Source organism: Oryx dammah, unplaced genomic scaffold (genome assembly GCF_014754425.2).
Source record: "Oryx dammah isolate SB20612 unplaced genomic scaffold, SCBI_Odam_1.1 HiC_scaffold_23, whole genome shotgun sequence".
Taxonomy (NCBI): Eukaryota; Metazoa; Chordata; class Mammalia; order Artiodactyla; family Bovidae; genus Oryx; species Oryx dammah.
Genome location: NW_024070207.1, coordinates 25116350 through 25136899, shown reverse-complemented (window position 1 = coordinate 25136899; position 20550 = coordinate 25116350). Strand labels below are relative to the sequence as shown.

General features: G+C 47.4%; 1 protein-coding gene across 5 annotated transcripts in view; it reads left to right on the top strand.

The window, feature by feature from the left end:
- The window catches only part of SEPTIN6 (septin 6), a 76535-nt gene that overhangs the window by 44875 nt on the left and 11110 nt on the right, over positions 1-20550 (top strand). For all 5 annotated transcript variants that reach the window (XM_040265152.1, XM_040265150.1, XM_040265153.1 and 2 more), the window contains exons 4-8: positions 873-1059; positions 3930-4091; positions 13176-13272; positions 15387-15555; positions 18725-18857. In XM_040265152.1, the coding sequence (XP_040121086.1) occupies positions 873-1059; positions 3930-4091; positions 13176-13272; positions 15387-15555; positions 18725-18857 (748 nt within the window). The remainder of the gene's footprint in view (positions 1-872; positions 1060-3929; positions 4092-13175; positions 13273-15386; positions 15556-18724; positions 18858-20550) is intronic.

Sequence of the window (20550 nt, the reverse complement as noted above, 5' to 3'; positions counted from 1 at the left end):
GCCACAGAGAAGAAATAAGCTTCCCAGGACAGAGAGGAACAGAGGACTGACTCTTGGCTAAGACTCTTTAGCAAGACTTGGAGCCACGCAGGAGCTCTGTGCCTGGGGATTCAGTGAGATTGGAGGTGGGGAGGTGTGCACACGTGTTGAGGTTGTATGTGTAAGACTCTACCAAATTTTCAAAGTTTCAAATTTTCAAAGTTACCTTAGGGACTTCCCTGGCGGTCCAGTGGTTAAGACTCTGCACTTTAATGCAGGGGGCGTGGCTTCAGTCGGTCAAGGAGACATCCTGACCACCCCTGGGTACCCAGCTTGAGTATTAGCTGCTACAGGGGAGACACAGGAAACAAAGACATGAGCCCAGCCTGGGGCACCATCCGCTCATCCACAGATGCCAGGGGGCTCCACACTGCATCTAGGCCCCATGGGGCAGAGAAGGGCCCTTCACTGTCCCTGCCCTTCACAAGGACACAGTCTGTTTGAGGGGACACTAATCCTTGTGAAGCATCAGTAAGCCATCCAATAGCATAATTCTTTGTCACACTCCCGAGGCCCAGAAGGGCTTTCTGGCATCACTGGGGAATTTTGGAGGAGATGGGCATTTATCTGAGTCCTGAGGCCTGGGAGGGCAAGACTGGGATGAGAAGAGAGAAGCGCTCATTCCAGAGAGAAAGCACACTGATGAACACACAGTTGGCTCATGTGGGGATAAAAGAGGTGGCTAGTCTGACGGGAGTAGAGGCCTCCTGAAATCCAGTCAGGTGGGAGGAGTCAGATTACCGAGGGCATTTTGAACTTCAAAAAGAGCTTTGAAACCTAACAAAATCCAGGTGTTTGAAGGGGTCTGGCCATTTCCCCACTCTCCCCTGTAGCTACAAGCCCATCGTGGAATTCATCGATGCCCAGTTTGAGGCCTACCTGCAGGAGGAGCTGAAGATCCGCAGGGTGCTGCACACCTACCATGACTCTCGCATCCACGCCTGCTTGTACTTCATCGCCCCCACGGGCCATTCCTTGAAGTCTCTGGACCTAGTGACAATGAAGAAGCTGGACAGTAAGGTAGGGAGGCAAGGGCGAGGCTGGGCGGGAGCTGGGGCCTGCTGGCCCCCTCCTGGTGGTCTCCTGTGCCACACTGATGCCAGAGTCCGGCAGAGGTTCTGTGGCATTGGCATCCTCCCCTTCATTCCCTGTCCCTCCATAAAGATGGTATTAATTGCTCCAGCACCTGAGTCGTATGCTTTGTGATGTTTTCCCAGCACCGGACATGAATGTGCACTGAGCTGTCTTCTGCCCTGATCCCTCTTGGGAATAAACGTGGATGCAGGACAGATGGTTGTCTGGGTCTAGGGCCTCAGACTTTGGGTGGTGGAAAGGTGTTTTTTTTTTCCTTTGTCGCAATGTTAACTGATCTATACTGGAATCAAACATGCAAGCTTGACTTCAAAAGTTATTATTCTTATTATCAATAATAGTTTTATCATAGCAGCTAACATTTATTAAACCTTTATTATATGTCACCACTGTAAAAGTATCTTGTGGAGTGTCTCATTGAATCCTCACAACAACCCAGTAAATCAAACACCATCATTACTCTTATTTTATAGAAGAGAAAACTGAGGCTCTAAGAGGTTTGGAGACACCCATTGTCATAGAGCCAGCTCCTGGCAAAGCCTAGATTTGAACTCGGCTCTGTGGTGCCAGGTTACATTGCCTCCACACCCAAGGAGAATGGCTGTGAGATTCAGGCACATCCCGCTTTAAGATAAACTGAAAAATGCAAATCCCACATCAGATGTAAATTAGACAATGATTCTTTATGTTAAAGGATTATTGGTTGTGCAAGATAATTGACCATGGGATTCTTTAAAAAGCCTCATTACTAGTACATTTCCTCCCTTAACATCTCATATGTACCTGGCACTGTGATGAGTCCTTTATATGCATTGTTTTTATTTCATTCTTCCAATAACCCTGCGTGGTAAGTATTATTATTATTCACATTTTACACACGAGGAAACTGAGGCACAGTCAAATAGCTTGCTCAAGGCAACTTGTAATGGATCTGGGATGCAGACCGAGCTCTCTCTAACTCCAGGGAATTTATTTTACAAAAAAAAAAAAAAGAAATCTTTAAATGTGGTTGTTTAGTAGCACCTTCACTATAATCACTGAGTTTCAGCTGTCATCAAAAGAGGAGCAATTTGTCATTTTTCACAGCAATGAGTTCACCGCCCACAAGTAGCGTGCTGCTCAGGAAACGTCACCATACCCTGCATGTCTTGAATGAGGCAGCACGGAGCCATGTGGTGGGCAGCCTGCTAGGTGGGCTGAGTTAGGTAGGCAAAGTTCAGCCTATGTTTACAGCATGCCGATGGGGGAAGTGGTGAAAAGAGAAAAGAATTGACTGCCTGCTTCATTACCTTGCCAAGGGCTTCAACCTCCATGCCCCAAAGACCTGAAGGGAGGTGCCTCCAAGGTCGTCTTTCTTTGACCAACACCTGAAGCTGCGGCGTCAGCCTGGAGAGGCTCTCCAAAGGCAAAGAGCAAAGAAAGGGGAAATTTCAAGTCTTGAGCTCTTTTTAGGGCCCAAGCACCATCCACACCAGCCCATTGGAGTGTGCTGGCAGGACCAGCTGTGCTTGTTGTGTGAACTTGAGCTTGGCTGTGCTCTGTCTCACTCAGGCACATGCCTTTCCAGTTGCTTGACCTTCCAGCAGTAAAAGCCTTGTCCCTTCTCAGAAGAATTTCAAGGATTAAGCTTCAGGTGGATTGGACTTCAGGGAAGCATCAAACCTTTCTCCTACATCTGTACAAAATTGGGCATCTGCTTCTGCTTTCTTTACACAGAAATTAATCAGGAGACTCTGACAGTGAAGCTCTTTTTGGCTAAGTCTCAGATCAAATTGGGCTCCCCTGGTAGCTCAGCTGGTAAAGAATCCTCCTGCAGTGCAAGAGACCCCAGTTCGATTCCTAGGTCAGAAAGATCCTCTGGAGAAGGAATAGGTTATCCACTCTAGTATTCTTGGACTTCCCTGGTGGCTCAGATGGTAAAGAATCCTGCAATGTGGGAGACCTGGGTTTAATCCCTGGGTTGGGAAGATACCCTGGAGGAGGGCATGGCAACCCACTCCAGTATTCTTCCTTGGAGAAGCCACATGGGCAGAGGAACCTGGCGGGCTACAGTCCATAGGGTCACAAAAAGTCGGACACAACTGATCGACTAAGCACAGCACAGATCAAATCAGTAACGGAGGGTGGTCTTCACGTCAGTGGGCTGCTTCCTTAGTGTTGGCTCCAGAAAGAGGGCCGTGTATGCATCTTAATGGAGCCCTGCCCTGCCTCACTTCCCACATGGGTCTCTTTCACCTGGCTTAGGGCTAGCCCCCACAAGATGGGTTGGGACAGTTGACTATTGGCAAGGAGTGGCCTCTTCTCCCCTTGCCCACCACAGATTCCCAGTTGTCATCCTTCTGCTTCAAAATCACCAAAGCAATGACCTTGATATTAAGATATCACGCAGCTCATCAATTTGGATCTGAGCTGGTAGGTTAAGACTACAGACTGAAAAATGAGGTTCAACTTGGATCTGAATCCCAGTTCCAGTATGTGTGTGCTCTGTGGCCTTGGACAAGCTACTTAGCCTCTCTCTGCCTCAATTTGTCCTTGGTAAAATAGTGGTACTAATAGCTTCTGGGAGAGTTTTCTGCCAGGGTTAATTGTGTTAATCCATGTAAAGCACTTATTGTTCAGTGCCCAGCAAACAGAAAGCACTCATCGTCATTAATTACACTACTGTTTGGCTATGGAGGTGGCCAGGCCTGGACTATTGGGTTGAACTGCTCCTTCTGGCAGCTGGTAGAAGTCCTAGGTCACCTACTCTGAGCTGCAGATTTCCAGTAATGATGCCCCTTTGCTCTTCCCTTCTCTAGGTGAACATCATCCCCATCATTGCCAAGTCAGATGCCATTTCTAAGAGTGAACTAACCAAGTTCAAAATCAAAATCACCAGCGAGCTTGTCAGCAACGGAGTCCAGATCTACCAATTCCCTACAGATGATGAGTCAGTGGCAGAGATCAATGGAACCATGAACGTGAGTGGGCTTCACACAGGGCTTCAATTTTCTGGCCATTTGCTCTTTAGGATTATTATTTTGCCAAATAGCAGTCAGACCTCACCATCCATCTTAGTGTAATCAATTCAATTATCTGAGTCTCAGGTATTTGTGAGAAAGAATTTAGAGACAGACAGCTCCTCCCTCCTCAGACATGCAGAGATAAATAGCCAGAGACTGCAGGAGGGAATGGCTGACCCCAGGAATTGGTTCGACCAGGGGATTCCGACGTCTCCTACCCTCCTCTTTGACGCCTCTTTCATCTAGGCCAGGCAGCCCCTGGGGGACTGCCAGAAAGGCAGTCTTTGTCTCAGACCAGAAAAATGTCTCGACAGTTGATGCAGCAAAAGAAGGCAAGTGTGAGAAAGTTGGCTGGCTTTGGAGACTCGAGGATAATCTGTACTCAGATAATCAAGCCCTCTGCCCCTGGGAGGAAAAATGACATGTAGTCTCCAATTTTTCTGGTAACTAGAGAAATGTTATTTTTAAACTTCATGATTATGTTTTGCTTTATTAAGTGTGAATGAGTCGAAGGGAAAAAATGAAAAAAAAAAAAACCAACCACTTGCCGTGTTTCCTCTCACTCCCCCACTTCCCCTCCTAGAGGAATGAGTAATGAAGGAGGCAGGGAGTCAAATGGCTCCTCATGCTTCTTTACAATGTGTTGATGCTGTTGCTGCGAAATCTTCAATGTTGTGATTTCAAGGAGACAGCTAATAGCTTGCAGAAAGCCTCTGCTTTGGGAACAGATTTCTTTTTCTCTATTGAGAGTCATCAGTTTTTTCCTAATGACATAATGCCTGAGTATAGCCAAATGCAGGAAAGCCTTATAATAAAAGCCATTTTTAGAAAATTTTCCTGCTGCCACCACCCCCTAAGCCATCATTACACATCAGCTACCACCTCCTATGAATCAGCCAACAAATTAGCCTAGTGGGGCAGCAAGTCACTGTCTTGCCTGCCTTTTTGACCATCAGCTCACCAGAGATATGTTTGGATGAGAGGCCCTTGGTTATCTTTGACAAACCTGGCCGGAGGATAGAACTGTGTGGATCATGGGAGGTGGAGTTGTGGCCTCTCTGACTAGGCCTGAATATTGAAAAACTAATTAAAAAAAAATAAGGTTACTGCATATCCTCTCCAGCCGCCAGGACATTTTGATGAAAATTAGGTTCTGCTAGGATAAGAAAACCTGAAGGGGCAGCTAATCTCCAGAAAACTGGAGCCTAGAGAGCAGCGTCATCTGGTGTCACCACACTGAGGTCTGGAAACTCGTACTCACCTCAGAACATCGGGCCCTATGGATACCTGAGTCACTAGGCAGCTTTCAGGCTGGTGGTTTGCTTGGCTAAGGATGGATATGGATATGGTTGAAGAGTCCTCAGCAATCTCAGTGTGTCACACAGAACAACCTCTGACTATGTGGTGGGTCAGGAGTGACCATCATTTTGGGCTCTGCTTTCAGCTTACCTCTGGGCCCTTGCTTGAAGCCCGGGCAGCCTTGGCCTCAGGGTGGGAAACTTCCCATGCTATGAAGCAGTAATCCTCAACTACGCTGATTCACCTGTGAAGGGATTTGGGATTTGGGGTACTTTTTTTTTTTTTTACAATAAATAGTCCCAGTGTGCCAAAGCTTCACTTTGAAAAACCTAATTTGAGTGGATCTGAGGTTATCCCTGCAACATCCCTCAGCACTCATTCTCTTGCATTCCCCCAGGCTTTTTTGTATGTGACAGATGGCTCAAGACAGGGGTGGCTTACAGCTAGCATGCCTGAACTGGGCATGCGCAAGGGAGGGGGCATGCATGTGCAAACTGTGTATTACATGTGTTGTGATGGGGGAAGGCGGGGGGAGTAGCTGCTATGAAATACATACAGAGAATTGCTTAGCCTGACTATCCCTGGAGCAACTGTGTCACACTGGGCCTTCCAGACGAGTTGTGGCCTGAGAAGCAGCAGCATCAGAGAGCCGGGGTTGGGTGGTAGGAGAAATGGATGCTGGCCTCTCAATTCTGGATTTGACCCCAGCCCCACAGTCTCAGCCACCCTAGCCAATTGTCATGGGAACTGGGTTGGAAGAATGGCAGAAGCCTCTTGCTCGAGTGGAGAAGACTTCTCAAGTCATCCCTTAGCTCCCCACTCGGGATTTTCACGGCAGGGAATGAGAGTCAAGAGGTCTAGCCTCCCTCTTGGCTCTTGGGTGGCTCTGAAAACACTTATTTCGGCTCAGAGTGCTCAGAAGAGAGAGGGAGAGGTCTTGCTGTATGCTACTTTCCACCTATGCTCTGATAGCTCTCAAGGTGGCAGACTTCAGTGCTAAAATTTGTTCTGGTGTGCTGTGCTAAATCGCTTCAGTTGTGTCTGACTCTTTGCAACCCTTTGGACTGTAGCCTGCCAGGCTCCTCTGTCCATAGGATTTTCCTGGCAAGAATACTGGAATGGGTTGCCATACCCTCCACCAGGCGATCTTTCCAACCCAGGAATTGAACCCATATCTCTTATGTCTCCTGCATCGGCAGGCAGGTTCTTTACCACTAGCACCACCCGGGAAGCCCAAAATTTGCTCTGTTGTTCAAATTGAATGTTCTTTGAATGGCGCAAACCACGGCCAGGGAGCAGGGAATAGGCCCAGTTACTCGGTTTGGCTCAGTCAGCTGGCTGCCTGTGAGCTCTTGGGTTTGGCCCCCACAAAGGCATTTGGGCCCAGTGAGAGCATATGGGTGGCCAGGAGGGTCACAGGGAGACCCATAGGTACAAGCCTGTCTCCCCCCACCCCAAGGCAGCAGTGCCATTTCCATAGTTCGCAATATTTGTGTGTGAATCACCACCAAGGGTGAACTTGGGAGGACCAGTCAATGCTCTCAGGCTTCCCTGATGGCTCAGATGGTAAAAGACAATTCTCTTGCTTGGTGGCCAGTAGGAGCCTAGAATGAAGGCCAGTGTAACTAGCCCCACAACTGGGAAATAGTGTCCTCCTGGGAGGAAGCTATGCCCACTCCAGATCTTATCAGATGAGGAATCAGTGATCCTGACGATGTGTTTCACTGGGCTAAGGGGGATGGTCATCTAACCTCCCTAATAGAATGGGTGTCTTAGAAACAGAATAGAATAGTTCAGGCTGGTTGACTCATTGAACACTTTTAAATGGATCAAGAGGAATTTGAGGGACATGTGAGACCATAGAGATAGTGAGTCTGGGCACTCGTCCTCTGCGATGGCCCACACTCTGTTTGTGGACTGTGTCTCTCTCTGAATAAATCCACTTCTTACCTATCACTTTGTCTACAACCCCATACCCTGGGCCTCTCTTGCCTTCCAAGATAGCCCCCACTCTGTCTACAGAGTGTATTTCCTCCCTGGATAAGCCTTCTTTCACTCTAAAAAAAAAAAGATTGTGAGTCTGGGAACAGACTCCCAAGAGGAGGCTTGGGACTATCCCTTGTTGGAGTTTTCTGAGACAGGGGCACATCTGAGGTCTCGGGTGAGTGAGAATTACATGGAATCCCCATAGGAACCCATACATGTTTCAGCAGCAGTGCTGTCTTGCAAGTCTCCTCTCAGGGCCCACACTTACGAAGTGCCAGCCCCAGGCAGGTAGGGGGTGGGGGCTGGAGGGTTTACCTTCTCCCTGCCCTGCTCGACTCTATTCTAGTTGTCAGAGCCACCAGGCTCTCAAGAGCAGCAGCAAGGCGGCCAGAGCCGACCCCACGATTTCCTGCCCTTCACGGTTAAAGCTGAGCTGACCTACCGCCCTGGATGGTGGCAAAGGCTGGCAGCTACAGTGTGGTGTCCTCACTGCTCCTTGGGAAGATTTGGGCATGGGAGGTAGGAACCTGGGCAACTCCTTTCAGTTGTCTGTACGCCAGTTTTCCAAATCACGAGTGGGGCTTATAATAACCACCCTGGTAGGCTGTTGTAGAATCAAATGAAATCTGCCTGGGAGCACTCGGAAATGAGATCCTTGTAGAAACTTATCAGAACAGACTTTGATGCCAGTTAGAAACGAGTGTGCCAGGGGAGGTCTCAGAGCCCTCTGAAGCTACCATGGCAGGGACTGTGTGTTTCAGTGGGGAAGGATAAAGTGACGGCAGTTTAAAGAGGAGGGGGAAGCAAGTGACCCTGTCATGCTAACTGAAAATGTCTTTTGGAGATAAAAATAACACACCCAAGGGAATACTGACATTTTTTTTTAATGCCTTTATTCTCTTCTGGATTTTTTTTTCTTTTTTCGCTCTTAAGCCCAGAAAGTACTTCCCACTTCACATACCCTCCTCCCGCATCACTTTCAGCTGAGAGCCCAGGATGTGTGGGAATGCTCCACCACCAGTCCCCTGGTCTAGCCCTCTGTCATGGCTGCCCCTTCGAGGGACTGAAGCTTTGAGGTCTCTGCAGGTGGGGCAGCCTTTTCCTGCAAAGTGTTTGGGGGTGAATTGGAGGCTGCCAGCATGTCTTGGGTCTCTGAGGGGGAATAAATTGTGCCCAATTGAACCCCCACCCCTTCTGACCCTGAAAGCCGGCTGGCTGAGGTCAGAGATGCTTCGGCCTTTAGGCAGGGTTTCCAGGATTTCACACATACCACCCCCGCCATGGCCCTATTAGGACTGACAAAACATTTCCTACCTCCACCCCTTGCTCACTTTCCATATCCATAGCCTTGTCTTTCCCTCTTTCCTCTGTCCCCTATTTGGGGACAGTCACAGCAGTGGGATGTGGCAACACTGAGATAATCATTGGAGAGCAGCTGAGAGTGGGTGAAGGCCCAGCACCTCGGTGGGGCGGGGGGAGTGGTTTAGCAAATGTGCTGGGGCTGAGCTCCCAATTGACACCTGTGTTCTTCCACTCTGAAGAACATTCTTGGGTGCAGGGCTAGAGGAGAACAGAAAGGAAGTATTGACTATGAGGTCAGATTTAAACTGCCTCTTACAATTTGGCCTTGCCTGGCCAGTTCACCTCCTGGGTTTAGAGTGCTCCCCTGATCTGCTGCTCAAACCCCAAAAGGGAGTGGCAGACCAGCAGGGGTGGGCTTTGAAGTCAGAGAGACCTGGATTCCACTCCTAGCTCTGCCCCTTACTATGGTGGCACTGCTGGTAAGTCTCTTGGCCCTTCTGGACCTCAGTTTTGTCTTTTATAAAATGGGTATAACAAGCATACCTACTTCCTAGTGTTGTAAGATTCAGTGAGATAATGCCACGTAGAGCGCCTGGTGCATGGGACAGAGAACTGCTGCTAATATCAGGTCTATAGCTCCCGATCCCTTAGTATGATTGCTACTGCCTACTTTGGGAAACCGGCTTTGACTTCCCATGGAATCAACTTCTCCTTCCTCTGTGTTCCTCCAGCCCTCAAGCATCTGTTCATAGTCTGCACCTTACTGTGTTATCATTGGTGTGTCTCTCCCCTCCCAGACTGTACAATCGCCAGGGCTAGGCTCTGAGCTTTTTCAGTGTTGTATTCTTCTTAATGCCTGGCACATAGCAGGACGTCAGTTCAGTCCAGTTCAGTTCAGTTCAGTCGCTCAGTCATATCCAACTCTTTGTGACCCCATGAACCGCAGCACGCCAGGCCTCCCTGTCCATCACGAACTCCCGGAGTCCACCCAAACCCATGTCCATCAAGTCAGTGATGCCATCCAACCATCTCATCCTCTGTCGTCCCCTTCTCCTGCCCTCAATCTTTCCGAGCATCAGGGTCTTTTCAAATGAGTAAGCTCTTCGCATCAAGTGGCCAAAGTATTGGAGTTTCAGCTTCAACATCAGTCCTTCCAATGAACACCCAGGACTGATCTCCTTTAGGATTGGTTGGATCCCCTTGCAGTCCAAGGGACTCTCAAGAGTCTTCTCCAACACCACAGTTCAAAAGCATCAATTCTTTGGCGCTCAGCTTTCTTTATAGTCCAACTCTCACATCCATACATGACCATTGGAAAAACCATAGCCTTGACTACACCAACCTTTGTGGACAAAGTAATGTCTCTGCTTTTTAATATGCTCTCTAGGTTGGTCATAACTTTCCTACCAAGGAGTAAGCGTCTTTTAATTTCATGGGTGCAATCACCATCTGCAGTGATTTTGGAGACCAAAAAAATAAAGTCAGCCACTGTTTCCACTGTTTCCCCATCTATTTGCCATGAAGTGATGGGACCAGATGCCATGATCTTCGTTTTCTGAATGTTGAGCTTTAAGCCAACTTTTTCACTCTCCTCTTTCACTTTCATCAAGAGGCTTTTTAGTTCTTCTTCACTTTCTGCCATAAGGGTGATGTCATCTGCATATCTGAAATCATTGGTATTTCTCCTGGCAATCTTGATTCCAGTTTGTGCTTCCTCCAACCCAGCATTTCTCATGATGTACTCTGCATAGAAGTTAAATAAGCAGGGTGACAATATACAGCCTTGATGTACTTCTTTTCCTATTTGGAACCAGTCTGTTGTTCCATGTCCAGTTCTAACTGTTGCTTCCTGTCCTACATATAGGTTTCTCAGGAGGCAGGTCGGGTGGTCTGGTATTGCCATCTCTTTCAGAATTTTCCACAGTTTATTGTGATCCACACAGTCAAAGGCTTTGGCATAGTCAGTAAAGCAGAAATAGACGTTTTTCTGGAACTCTCTTCCTTGTTCAGTGATCCAGCAGATGTTGGCAATTTGATCTCTGGTTCCTCTGCCTTTTCTAAAACGAGCTGGAACATCTGGAAATTCACTGTTCACGTATTGCTGAAGCCTGGCTTGGAGAATTTTGAGCATTTCTTTACTAGCGTGTGAGATGTGTGCAATTGTGCGGTAGTTTCAACATTCTTTGGCATTGCCTTTCTTAGGGATTGGAATGAAAATTGACCTTTTCCAGTCCTGTGGCCACTGCTGAGTTTTCCAAATTTGCTGGCATATTGAGGGCAGCACTTTCACAGCATCATCTTTCAGGATTTGAAATAGCTCAACTGGAATTCCATCACCTCCACTAGCTTTGTTCGTAGTGATGCTTTCTAAGGCCCACTTAACTTCACATTCCAGGATGTCTGGCTCTAAGTGAGTGATTACACCATTGTGATTATCTGGGTCGTGAAGCTCTTTTTTGTACATTTCTTCTGTGTATTCTTGCCACCTCTTCTTAATATCTTCTGCTTCTATTAGGTCGATACTATTTCTGTCCTTTATTGAGCCCATCTTTGCATGAAATGTTCCCTTGGTGTATCTAATTTCTTGAGGAGATCTCTAGTCTTTCCCATTCTATTGTTTTCCTCTATTTCTTTGCGTTGATCACTGAGGAAGGCTTTCTTATCTCTCCTTGCTATTCTTTGGAACTCTGCATTTAAATGGGTATATCTTTCCTTTTCTCCTTTGCTTTTCGCTTCTCTTCTTTTCACAGCTATTTTTGCATTTCTTTTTCTTAAGGATGGTCTTGCTCCCTGTCTCCTGTACAGTGTCACGAACCTCATTCCATAGTTCATCAGGCACTGTGTCTATCAGACCTAGTCCCTTAAATCTATTTCTCACTTCCACTGTATAGTATAAAGGATTTGATTTAGGTCATACCTGAATGGTCTAGTGATTTTCCCCACTTTCTTCAATTTAAGTCTGAATTTGGCAATAAGGAGTTCATGATCTGAGCCATCGTCAGCTCCCAGTCTTGTTTTTGCTAACTGTATAGAGCTTCTCCACCTTTGGCTGCAAAGAATATAATCAGTCTGATTTTGGCATTGACCATCTGGTGATGTCCATGTGTAGGGTCTTCTCTTGTGTTGTTGGAAGAGGGTGTTCACTATGACCAATGTGTTCTCTTGGGGTATTAGTTCTGGAAGGTCTTGTAGGTCTTCATAGAATAGAACCATTCAACTTCAGCTTTTTCAGCGTTACTGGTCGGGGCATAGACTTGGATTACTGTGATATTGAATGGTTTGCCTTGGAAATGAACAGAGATCATTCTGTTGTTTTTGAGATTGCATCCAAGTACTGCATTTTGGACTCTTTTGTTGACTATGAAGTGGGTCAAAATATCTGAGATCAAGGCCTGTTTGTCCAAGCAGGCTAAGAAAGCTTGTTTCAGTGGACTTTTTGCTTCTCTGTGTAAAGCCCTTCTGAGTAAAGCTACCTGGCTTGTAAACAGTATTTAATCAGTGGTTCCATTTGGCCAGTGGTGACTCAGCACCTCCTGTGGAATGGAGCATTGGGAGCATGTCCTGGGCCTCACAGCCCAACTAGGGGCACCTGCGTCTGCTCTGATGCGTGAAAGCAGCCTCATCTGCTAGGCCTTGTGCCTTACTCTCCCTTTCCACCTCAAGCACCAAGCCATACCCACCGTTTGTACTTTTCTTTCCTCTGCTATTCCCGTGGCTAGTCAAGGAGTATTTATTAAGCACCTACTGTATGCGGGGTGCCAGACTGCACACTTGAGTGGGAATTCAGTCTTCCCTAACCAGATCATAAGCTTCCAGAGGGTAAGGGAGTGAATTTTCTATTCCCTTTGTTTCCCTGTAAAGCCCCTGAAACAGAACTCAGCTCAGTGATGGGCACGTGGGTAAATACTTAGGGACTTGACTTCTAGGCTCGAGAGTTTGAGGCAAGCTCTTGCTCCAGGATCGTATGAGACCAGGTGCATCCACCTCAGTCAGTAGTGTGGTTTCCGTGCGTGTCTATTCTTGGGGCTCTCATACTGTGGGGAAAGGGAGCAGTGGTTCCAGCCCCCTCCATCCTCATTTAGTCTCTCTCCACACATAGCCCTCTGTGTCCCACTCACCTGCCTTCGGAAGGCACTTCACCTCAGCAACCGTGAAGACTGATTAGCTGGCTCCTCTGTGTATCTGCTTATTATTCTGCTTATTTTCTGTCTTTGTTCCCTACGCACTCGGCCGTAACCTGGTTACCTTCTATTGTGAATTTCTGAACATGCAAAGCTTGGAGTAGGCCTCTTCTCCCTACACAGCCTGGGAGCTTATGAAATGCGTCCTGATGGTGGCGTCAGTGAGGGACACTGCAGCAGGGGCACTGAGGCCCCCGCGATGAGCGGCAGGTGTACTGGGGTCACTTAGTGCCTTTACCTGGAATTCTCAGCTTTTGTCTGCCTCCTGTTTCAGGCCCACCTGCCATTTGCTGTCATTGGCAGCACAGAAGAACTAAAGATAGGTAACAAGATGATGAAAGCTCGGCAGTACCCCTGGGGCACTGTGCAAGGTGAGTGAATCTCCAGGAGAGGGGCTACGCTCAGCAATCCCCTTCTATCTGTCCCTTTGCTTGTCCCCAGCCACTATGTGACCAGTTCCTCACTTGTCCCCAGTTTCTACTCATTCATCTTGGGCCTCAGGCATCTCTAGGGGTCACCAGCAGGCAAACTTTGGCTCCATACCTGGATTCTCTGCACTGAGCAAGCTCTCTGTCTCCAATGGAGAAAGCATTCCTAAAACAAAAATAAATGTACTTGCAGTAAGGTAGGACAGAGAGTGTGAGAAAACAGGTGTACCCACTTGAGTGTATGAGATGTACAAGAATGTCCACATCAGTGTTGTTCATGATAGCAAATAGTTAGAAACAACCCAGAGCCATTAAAAATAGATTGGGTGAATTGCAGAATGTTCAAATAATGCAATATTCTACGACAGTGAAGATGGATGGACTATACATCTACAGCAATGCGTTTCACAAACAGCACGTTGAGCTGCATAAATCATAGACGATACAAGCTGTATGGTTCCATTTATATGGATTCCAAAAGTAAGCCAAAACTGAACTTTAGGAATTGATGCGTAAATGGTAAAACTATAAAGAAAAACGAAGGAAGGATAACCCCCAAGTCAGGATGGTGGTTAAGTCTTGTTGCAGGGAAGGAGAGGCATGAAGGAGATCAGAAAGGGACACAAAGGGGGACTTCCCTGGTGGTCCAGTGGTTAAGATCCCGCCTTCCAAAGCAGGGGATGCAGGTCCCATATAAGATCAAACCAAGATTCTGTAGTGCGGCCAAAGTTTACAAAAAAAAAAGAAGGGATGTCTAGGGTAATGTTTCACCTGGGCCATAGATACATTGGTGTCCTTTTTTTTTTTTTGATCCTTTAAACTGTACATTTCAAGCACTCTTTTGTTTGTATGATTACTTTGCAATTTTAAAACAGTCTGTTGCCTATAGTCTTGAGAAAATTCCTTTTGCAGTCTGCCTGACACATGTTAAGTAAGGTACTCTTGATATTAGTCAGGGTTACTATATGTGAGAAGGTTGTTGGTTTACCGTAAACTCATCCCGTGTCCAGACACCCCCACCACGGCCCCCACGACCTTCTCCCAGACCTGTGAAACAGAATCTGGGGTAACTGTGCCTGTTCATCTCAGGTGCCACTGTCCATGTCATCAGGCCAGACACCCCCATTCCAGCAAGGTGGAACTGTGCCCAGAGACACTCTGCCCTGGTCACCATTGCTGCCATCAGGCCATTATTCACCCTTTAAAAACACCTGTTTTGAAGCATCTACCATCCAGATGGGCCACACTCGTGGCTTGCATCCCTCCTTGTCACAATCATCTAGCCATGTCCTAGTTCTACACTCTTATTCTGTGGACTTTGATACCTGGCCATAGGCTTTGCTTCTCCTTTAGATGACCTGGATTGGAATCCTAACCCTACGACTTCAAGCTGTAACATTGCCTAACCTCAGTGAGACCCTGCAAGGATGAGTCCCTTATCCGTCTGCTGAATTCCTAGTCTTCTTTCATGAGTCATCCTAGGGGTCTGTCCCCTCTTTGGTAAAGTCTTCATGCTCCTTGAAGTTCTCAGGACTCCCTTTTCTGGGCTTCTGTGGTTCCCTGGCTATGTATCTCCATGTCGGTAATTTTTGCATTACATTTGTGTGTTTGCATCTGTCCTTCCATTAAACTGGTAGCTCCTATGGGCAAGACCCCATGTGCCTGAATTCCCAGTGCCTCATACTATCCTGGGAACAAAGATTCTGCAAGTATTTATCAGACAGATGGCTGAATGTCCATTTGCATTGTCCTAAAAGTGGTGCAAAGCAAACATTCCTGTGAGTGTCTGATGGGTAAATTTGAGTTGAGTCTAAATGTCTACCAGATGTCTTCTTAGATACTTTTATGGTATTGCTGTTTTCCATTACTGTCATTCTTGTAATTTTTCATCTGCCTTTTTAGTAGAAAAGCCAGTTAGAAGGCAACATCTCGTGCTCTATATACACAGGTTAAAAGGTGCTGTCACCGTTAGACATTTCACCTCTCGTTTTGTCCATTTCTGCTTCTTCTGGCCTTCCTTTCAATGGACTTGCGATACCTCAACCCCTGCCATGCAGTTGAAAATGAAGCCCACTGTGACTTTGTGAAGCTGCGGGAGATGCTGATCCGAGTCAACATGGAGGACCTCCGAGAGCAGACCCATAGCCGGCACTATGAGCTGTACCGCCGCTGTAAGCTGGAGGAGATGGGCTTCAAGGACACTGACCCTGACAGCAAACCCTTCAGGTACCTCTCCCATCAGCCCTGCCCAGCTCAACTCAGCCCACCCGGGGGCAGGGCAGAGGCTTGCCCTGGAGAATTCACAGGGGAGGCAAGACACAGGATCCCAGACCTAGCGCTGGAAGGCTGTCACTCGCCAGCTCCACTTGCCTGTCCCTTCTCTGCCCTGGCACACCTGCCAGGGGATGCTGTGGCATGGTGGGCTTGGTAAGCCCTGCTGCTGTGCTTATAAGAATGGGGGCGGGGAGGAGGCCAGGGGGTGGGCAAGGCCGATGATATCGCTGTCATAGGCGTTTGCATAGTAGCTGTGAGCCCTGAGCCTGGGCCTTGTGCCTCAACGTGGCAGTTTGTGCCTGCCTGCTGACTCACATTCTTCATCAGGCTCCTGCTGCTCTGTCAGGTTTCCAGGTGGGACCAGGCAGCAGTCACCACACACGTGTTGATGAACTTCCAGCTCTTCATTACTGCCCTTTAGCGTTTGTATTCAAGTGCAAGCTTTGTTTTGACCACCAGATGTGAATAATCGTTGACACCTCAAATCAGAATCTAAGATGCTTTCAGAAAAGAGGAAAGTTTTTGAAAGCATGGCTTCAAATGCTTTCAAATAACTATGCTGATGGGAGCTATGTGAATAAGTGTCTGATCTGTATGCATAATATGTGATGTAAGCCTCACGTTGTAAATTACCATGTCACATGTAGTGCCCTGTATTGGAACATTTCAGAAAATGTCAGGCCTTGATAAACAAGTAAAGGGCTTGCTTGTGGGATAAGAAGGCCTGCAAATGGCCTCTCAGATCCCACAAAACCTGTTCACAGCAGAAAGCCAGCCTGGAGGCATAGAATAGCCATTCCTTTGGGGATGTCTGGTTCCGGAGGGGTAAGTTCACTGCCCTTCATGGACAGGGACCGCTGGAGCCCCTGGAATTGAAGGAAAACGTGTTGGTCTCTCTGATCGGTGTTCTGTTAGCTTTCTCCCTCCTACCCTTCAGACTGCTTTAATCTGCATCTGCAGGGTAAGAGGTGTCCTCTAGCCCCCTCCTCTCCTCCTCGGCTCCATCCTGACTACCTCTGTTTCTCACATCTTTGCCTTCTGCACGCTTTCTCTGCTGGCTCCTTTCCATCTTGTGGGCAGACATTCTTATCCTAAAAAACTCTCCCTCACTCTGCTCCTTGTCACCAGCCTCTGCCCTGTCAAGGAGGTTGGCTGCGATGGGAAGGAGAGAGAATGGTTCTGTATTTACTGGCTTCTGTTCCACCATGCCACTGAGTAGAGAGACCTCTAGGTCAGCAGTCATATATTCCAGTGTGATCTCTGAGCCCCATCTTCTTTTTTTTTTTTTTAAGAATTTTTTGAATGTGGACCATTTTTAAAGTCTTTATTGAATTTGTTACAATATTATTTCTATTTTATGTTTTGGTTTTTTGGCTGTGAGGCATGTGGGATTTTACCTCCCTGATCAGGGATCAAACCCACACCCCCTGCATTAGAAAGCAAAGTTTTAACCACTGGACCACCAGGGAAGTCCCCCATCTTTTTGTTGAAAATCTCAGCACAGCGCTTGATATTCCTTCCCACTGCCTCCTTCCTGAAATTCTCTTTGTGGTTGGCTTTTCCAGCATTGGTCTGTCTGGTTAGAGTCCTCTCTCACACTGTTTTACTCCTTCGGCAGATTCGTCTCATTCTCATTCAGCTTCTTCCTTGCTGTGTCTTTCTCAAGGCAGGTTCGTCTCATTCAGCTTCTTCCTTTCTGTGTCTTTCTCAAGGCTTCTGCTACTCTCGCTCTCTAGTCTCTTTGTGGCTGGTTCTTTCTGCTCTCACAGTCCTAAAGAAATAGATCACTCCCAAGTTAAAATGTTACTTTTGAGCTCAAATTCAGTGATCCCACTGCTTCCTGGATATTTTCACTTGGCCATCCATAGAGGATGTACCTGAAACTCAAGCTGTCTCAAATTTAATTCATCTCTTTCCCTCTTAAATGTACTCATTCTCCATTCACCTGAATCACCTTTGACTCCTCTCGAGTCCTTGGAGTTCTGCTTCCCTCACTGGTCTCCCTTTCCCTCCCAGCCTTCACATTAAGATCCCTTCTTTCTTTCTTTCTTTCTTTCACTGCATCGGGTCTTCATTGTAACATGCAGGATCTTCACTGTAGCTCAAGGCCTCCTCTCTGGTTGTGATGCACAGGCTCTAGAAAATGCAGCCTTAGTAGTTGCTGCCTACGAGCTTAGTTGTCTCAAGGCATGTGGGATCTTAGTTCCCCAACCAGGGATTGAACCCATGTCCCTGCATCGGAAGGCAGATTCTTAACCACTGGGTCACCAGGAAGGTCCCAAGATCCCATCATTTCTTACTTTGATTGTTGGAAAGTCTGTCCTTCACGCAATGCCCAGAGTGGTCTTTCCCATTTTCAAATTGGATCAAGTCAGCCCGCTTAAAACGCCCAAGTCTTAACACGGCAGCCAATGCCTGCTCTCTCCTGCCACTCTCAGGAACCTTATCTTCCACTACTCCAGCCACATGGGGCCATGCCTGACACCCCAGGTATATGCCATTCCTTCTCCACATGTGCCTTTCCACAGGGTACCCTCTTCAGAGCACCCACCCTCTTCTCCACCAGGCTAACTCCTATTTCTATGAAACTAAATCCAGGCATGGGGGTGGGCAGGGAGACATAACCTAGGCATCTCCCACTGACTGTGAGTTCCTTGATGGCAGGCAGAGTGGCTATTGGCTCCAGGTATTGAGTGACTAGCATAGTATCACTTAATTCTGTGTCCAGAATTGTGGTAGAGTTTCATCAAGTGTTTGTTGAACTCATTCATTAATGTGGTCAGTTTCAGAGCCAGGACCTGGCAGCATAGTGCAGATGGAAGGACCTAGATTACGAGAGGAAACCCAGCATCCGGTCCCAGCTCTGCCTCTAACTTGCTGTGTGATCTTAAGCGAGTCACCTCACTTCTCTGGGCCTTATCTGTATACTCAGGGTATAGAAGCACATAGAAGTTCCAAGTAACTCCAAGTTCAAAGCCAGGTGCCCACAGCTTCTGCTTTTGTACATCTCCAAGAACTGAGGAAGGGAGGGTGGGGGAACCCAGGGAGGATCATTGGGGCCGTTTTTCACTGAACAAGAGCCATTCCAAAGGCAGGGGAATTAACCTGACCGTGTTCGCAGTTTACAGGAGACATATGAGGCCAAAAGGAACGAGTTCCTAGGGGAGCTCCAGAAAAAAGAAGAGGAGATGAGACAGATGTTTGTGCAGAGAGTCAAAGAGAAAGAAGCTGAACTTAAAGAGGCAGAGAAAGAGGTAAAATGTGGGTTGGCATGCTAAGTGGGAAGGAAAAGGAGGCTGAACTTAGGTAAGACAAGGGTTTCTGCCCCAAGAGAGCAGCTGGGGGAACCTTGGGGCCTCAGGCAGGAATGGGACACAGCATCTGTAGCCCTGCCTTGGCTGGCACAGAGAGGCTGTGAGATCTGTGTCTTTTCCATCCCTCAGTCCCCAAGGCCAGGATATTTTCTCACTCTTTGTTATTTAATTCTCTAGACCCCCACTGTCCCATATAGTAGCTATTTAAATGAAATGAAATCAAATAAAGTTTAAAACTCTATTTATCATTTGCATTCCCATATTTTAAATGCTCAGTCTTCCTGCAACTCGGGGCTATGAGATATTGAACATTTCCATTACCGCAGAAAGTTCTACTGGGCAGTGCCACTCAACACTCAGGACCTGACATTGCCACTCAAGGTCAGGGGCAGGCTGATTTTTTTGCCCCCCCCCTTCTGGGAGTTCATAGCTCAGAAGGGACAGTTGATCACTTTCTTGGCGGTCCTGCCCCATCCTGCCTGCTCTGATGACCATGGGGAAAGATGGTCCCAGGGAGTCCTGGGTATTGTGTTGAATCCTAAGCCAGTGACAGCTGGTGTGTTTCCCACCCACTTGAGTATTCCATTCCATTTCATGCTAGTGCTAAAGAACATCTGTGCAGCTCTAGTGAGTTTTTAACTAAGGCTTGATGGTCTATCTGGACTTTACTTAAGCCATGACTAATAGACTGCAGTTAGCCCTTGCACCATTGCCTTGCCTCCAAGGTCCCGCTACTGATTCCCCTACTGCTGCCAGATTAATTGGCCTCAGCCACAGTTCTGGCCACGTCAGCAACTGCTTCAGCTCTCTAGGCTTCGAAACCCATAAAGAAAGGAGCACTTAATTACTTCCCATGTCTCTTCTTCTTTTAATCTGCCAAGACTCTCCAATGTTATTGCCAAAGCCCATGGCAAGTGTATTGACTTCATTTCAGTTTCACTTTGCAAAAGAAAAATATCGCCCAGTACTTTTAGGAAGAGAGGTAAGGTGATCCTTTGAATGAATGAAAGGCCAGTAAGCAAAAGCCAGCTGGACACCACTGATCAGCAGAGCTTCTACCAGCAGCCTACCCTGAGTGACTAGCGGAAGCTGGTTGACCCAACAAGTCTGTCATCCACCACCCCTTACTTGGTGACAGGCCCAGATACCTATAGGACACCTCCTCCACGGTGTGCTGTGAGGGCTGTAGAACCCTCCATTCCTTCCTGAATCCTCAAAAGATACAAAAATGATGCTTGAGCTGCTCTTACTACTCAGGATAGTTTGTCACATTCCAGTTTGTTAATCACCTACTACCCCAGTGTTTGTGTGCTCAGCCACTCAGTTGTGTCCAACTCTTTTGTGACCCCTTGGACTGTAGCCCACCAGGCTCCTCTGTCCATGGGATTCTCCAGGCAAGCATATTGGAGTGATTGTCATTTCCTACTCCAGGGGATCTTCCTGACCCAGCGATCCAACCTGCACTCCACTCCATTATTCTTGCCTAAAAAAATCCCAAGGACAGAAGATGGGCCACAGTCCATGGGGGTGTAAAGAGTCAGACATGACTGAGCATGCATGCACACACACCCCTAATTCCCCTGATCCATTTATCACAGTAACATACTAGAACATTGTTGCAATTCCCCTGATC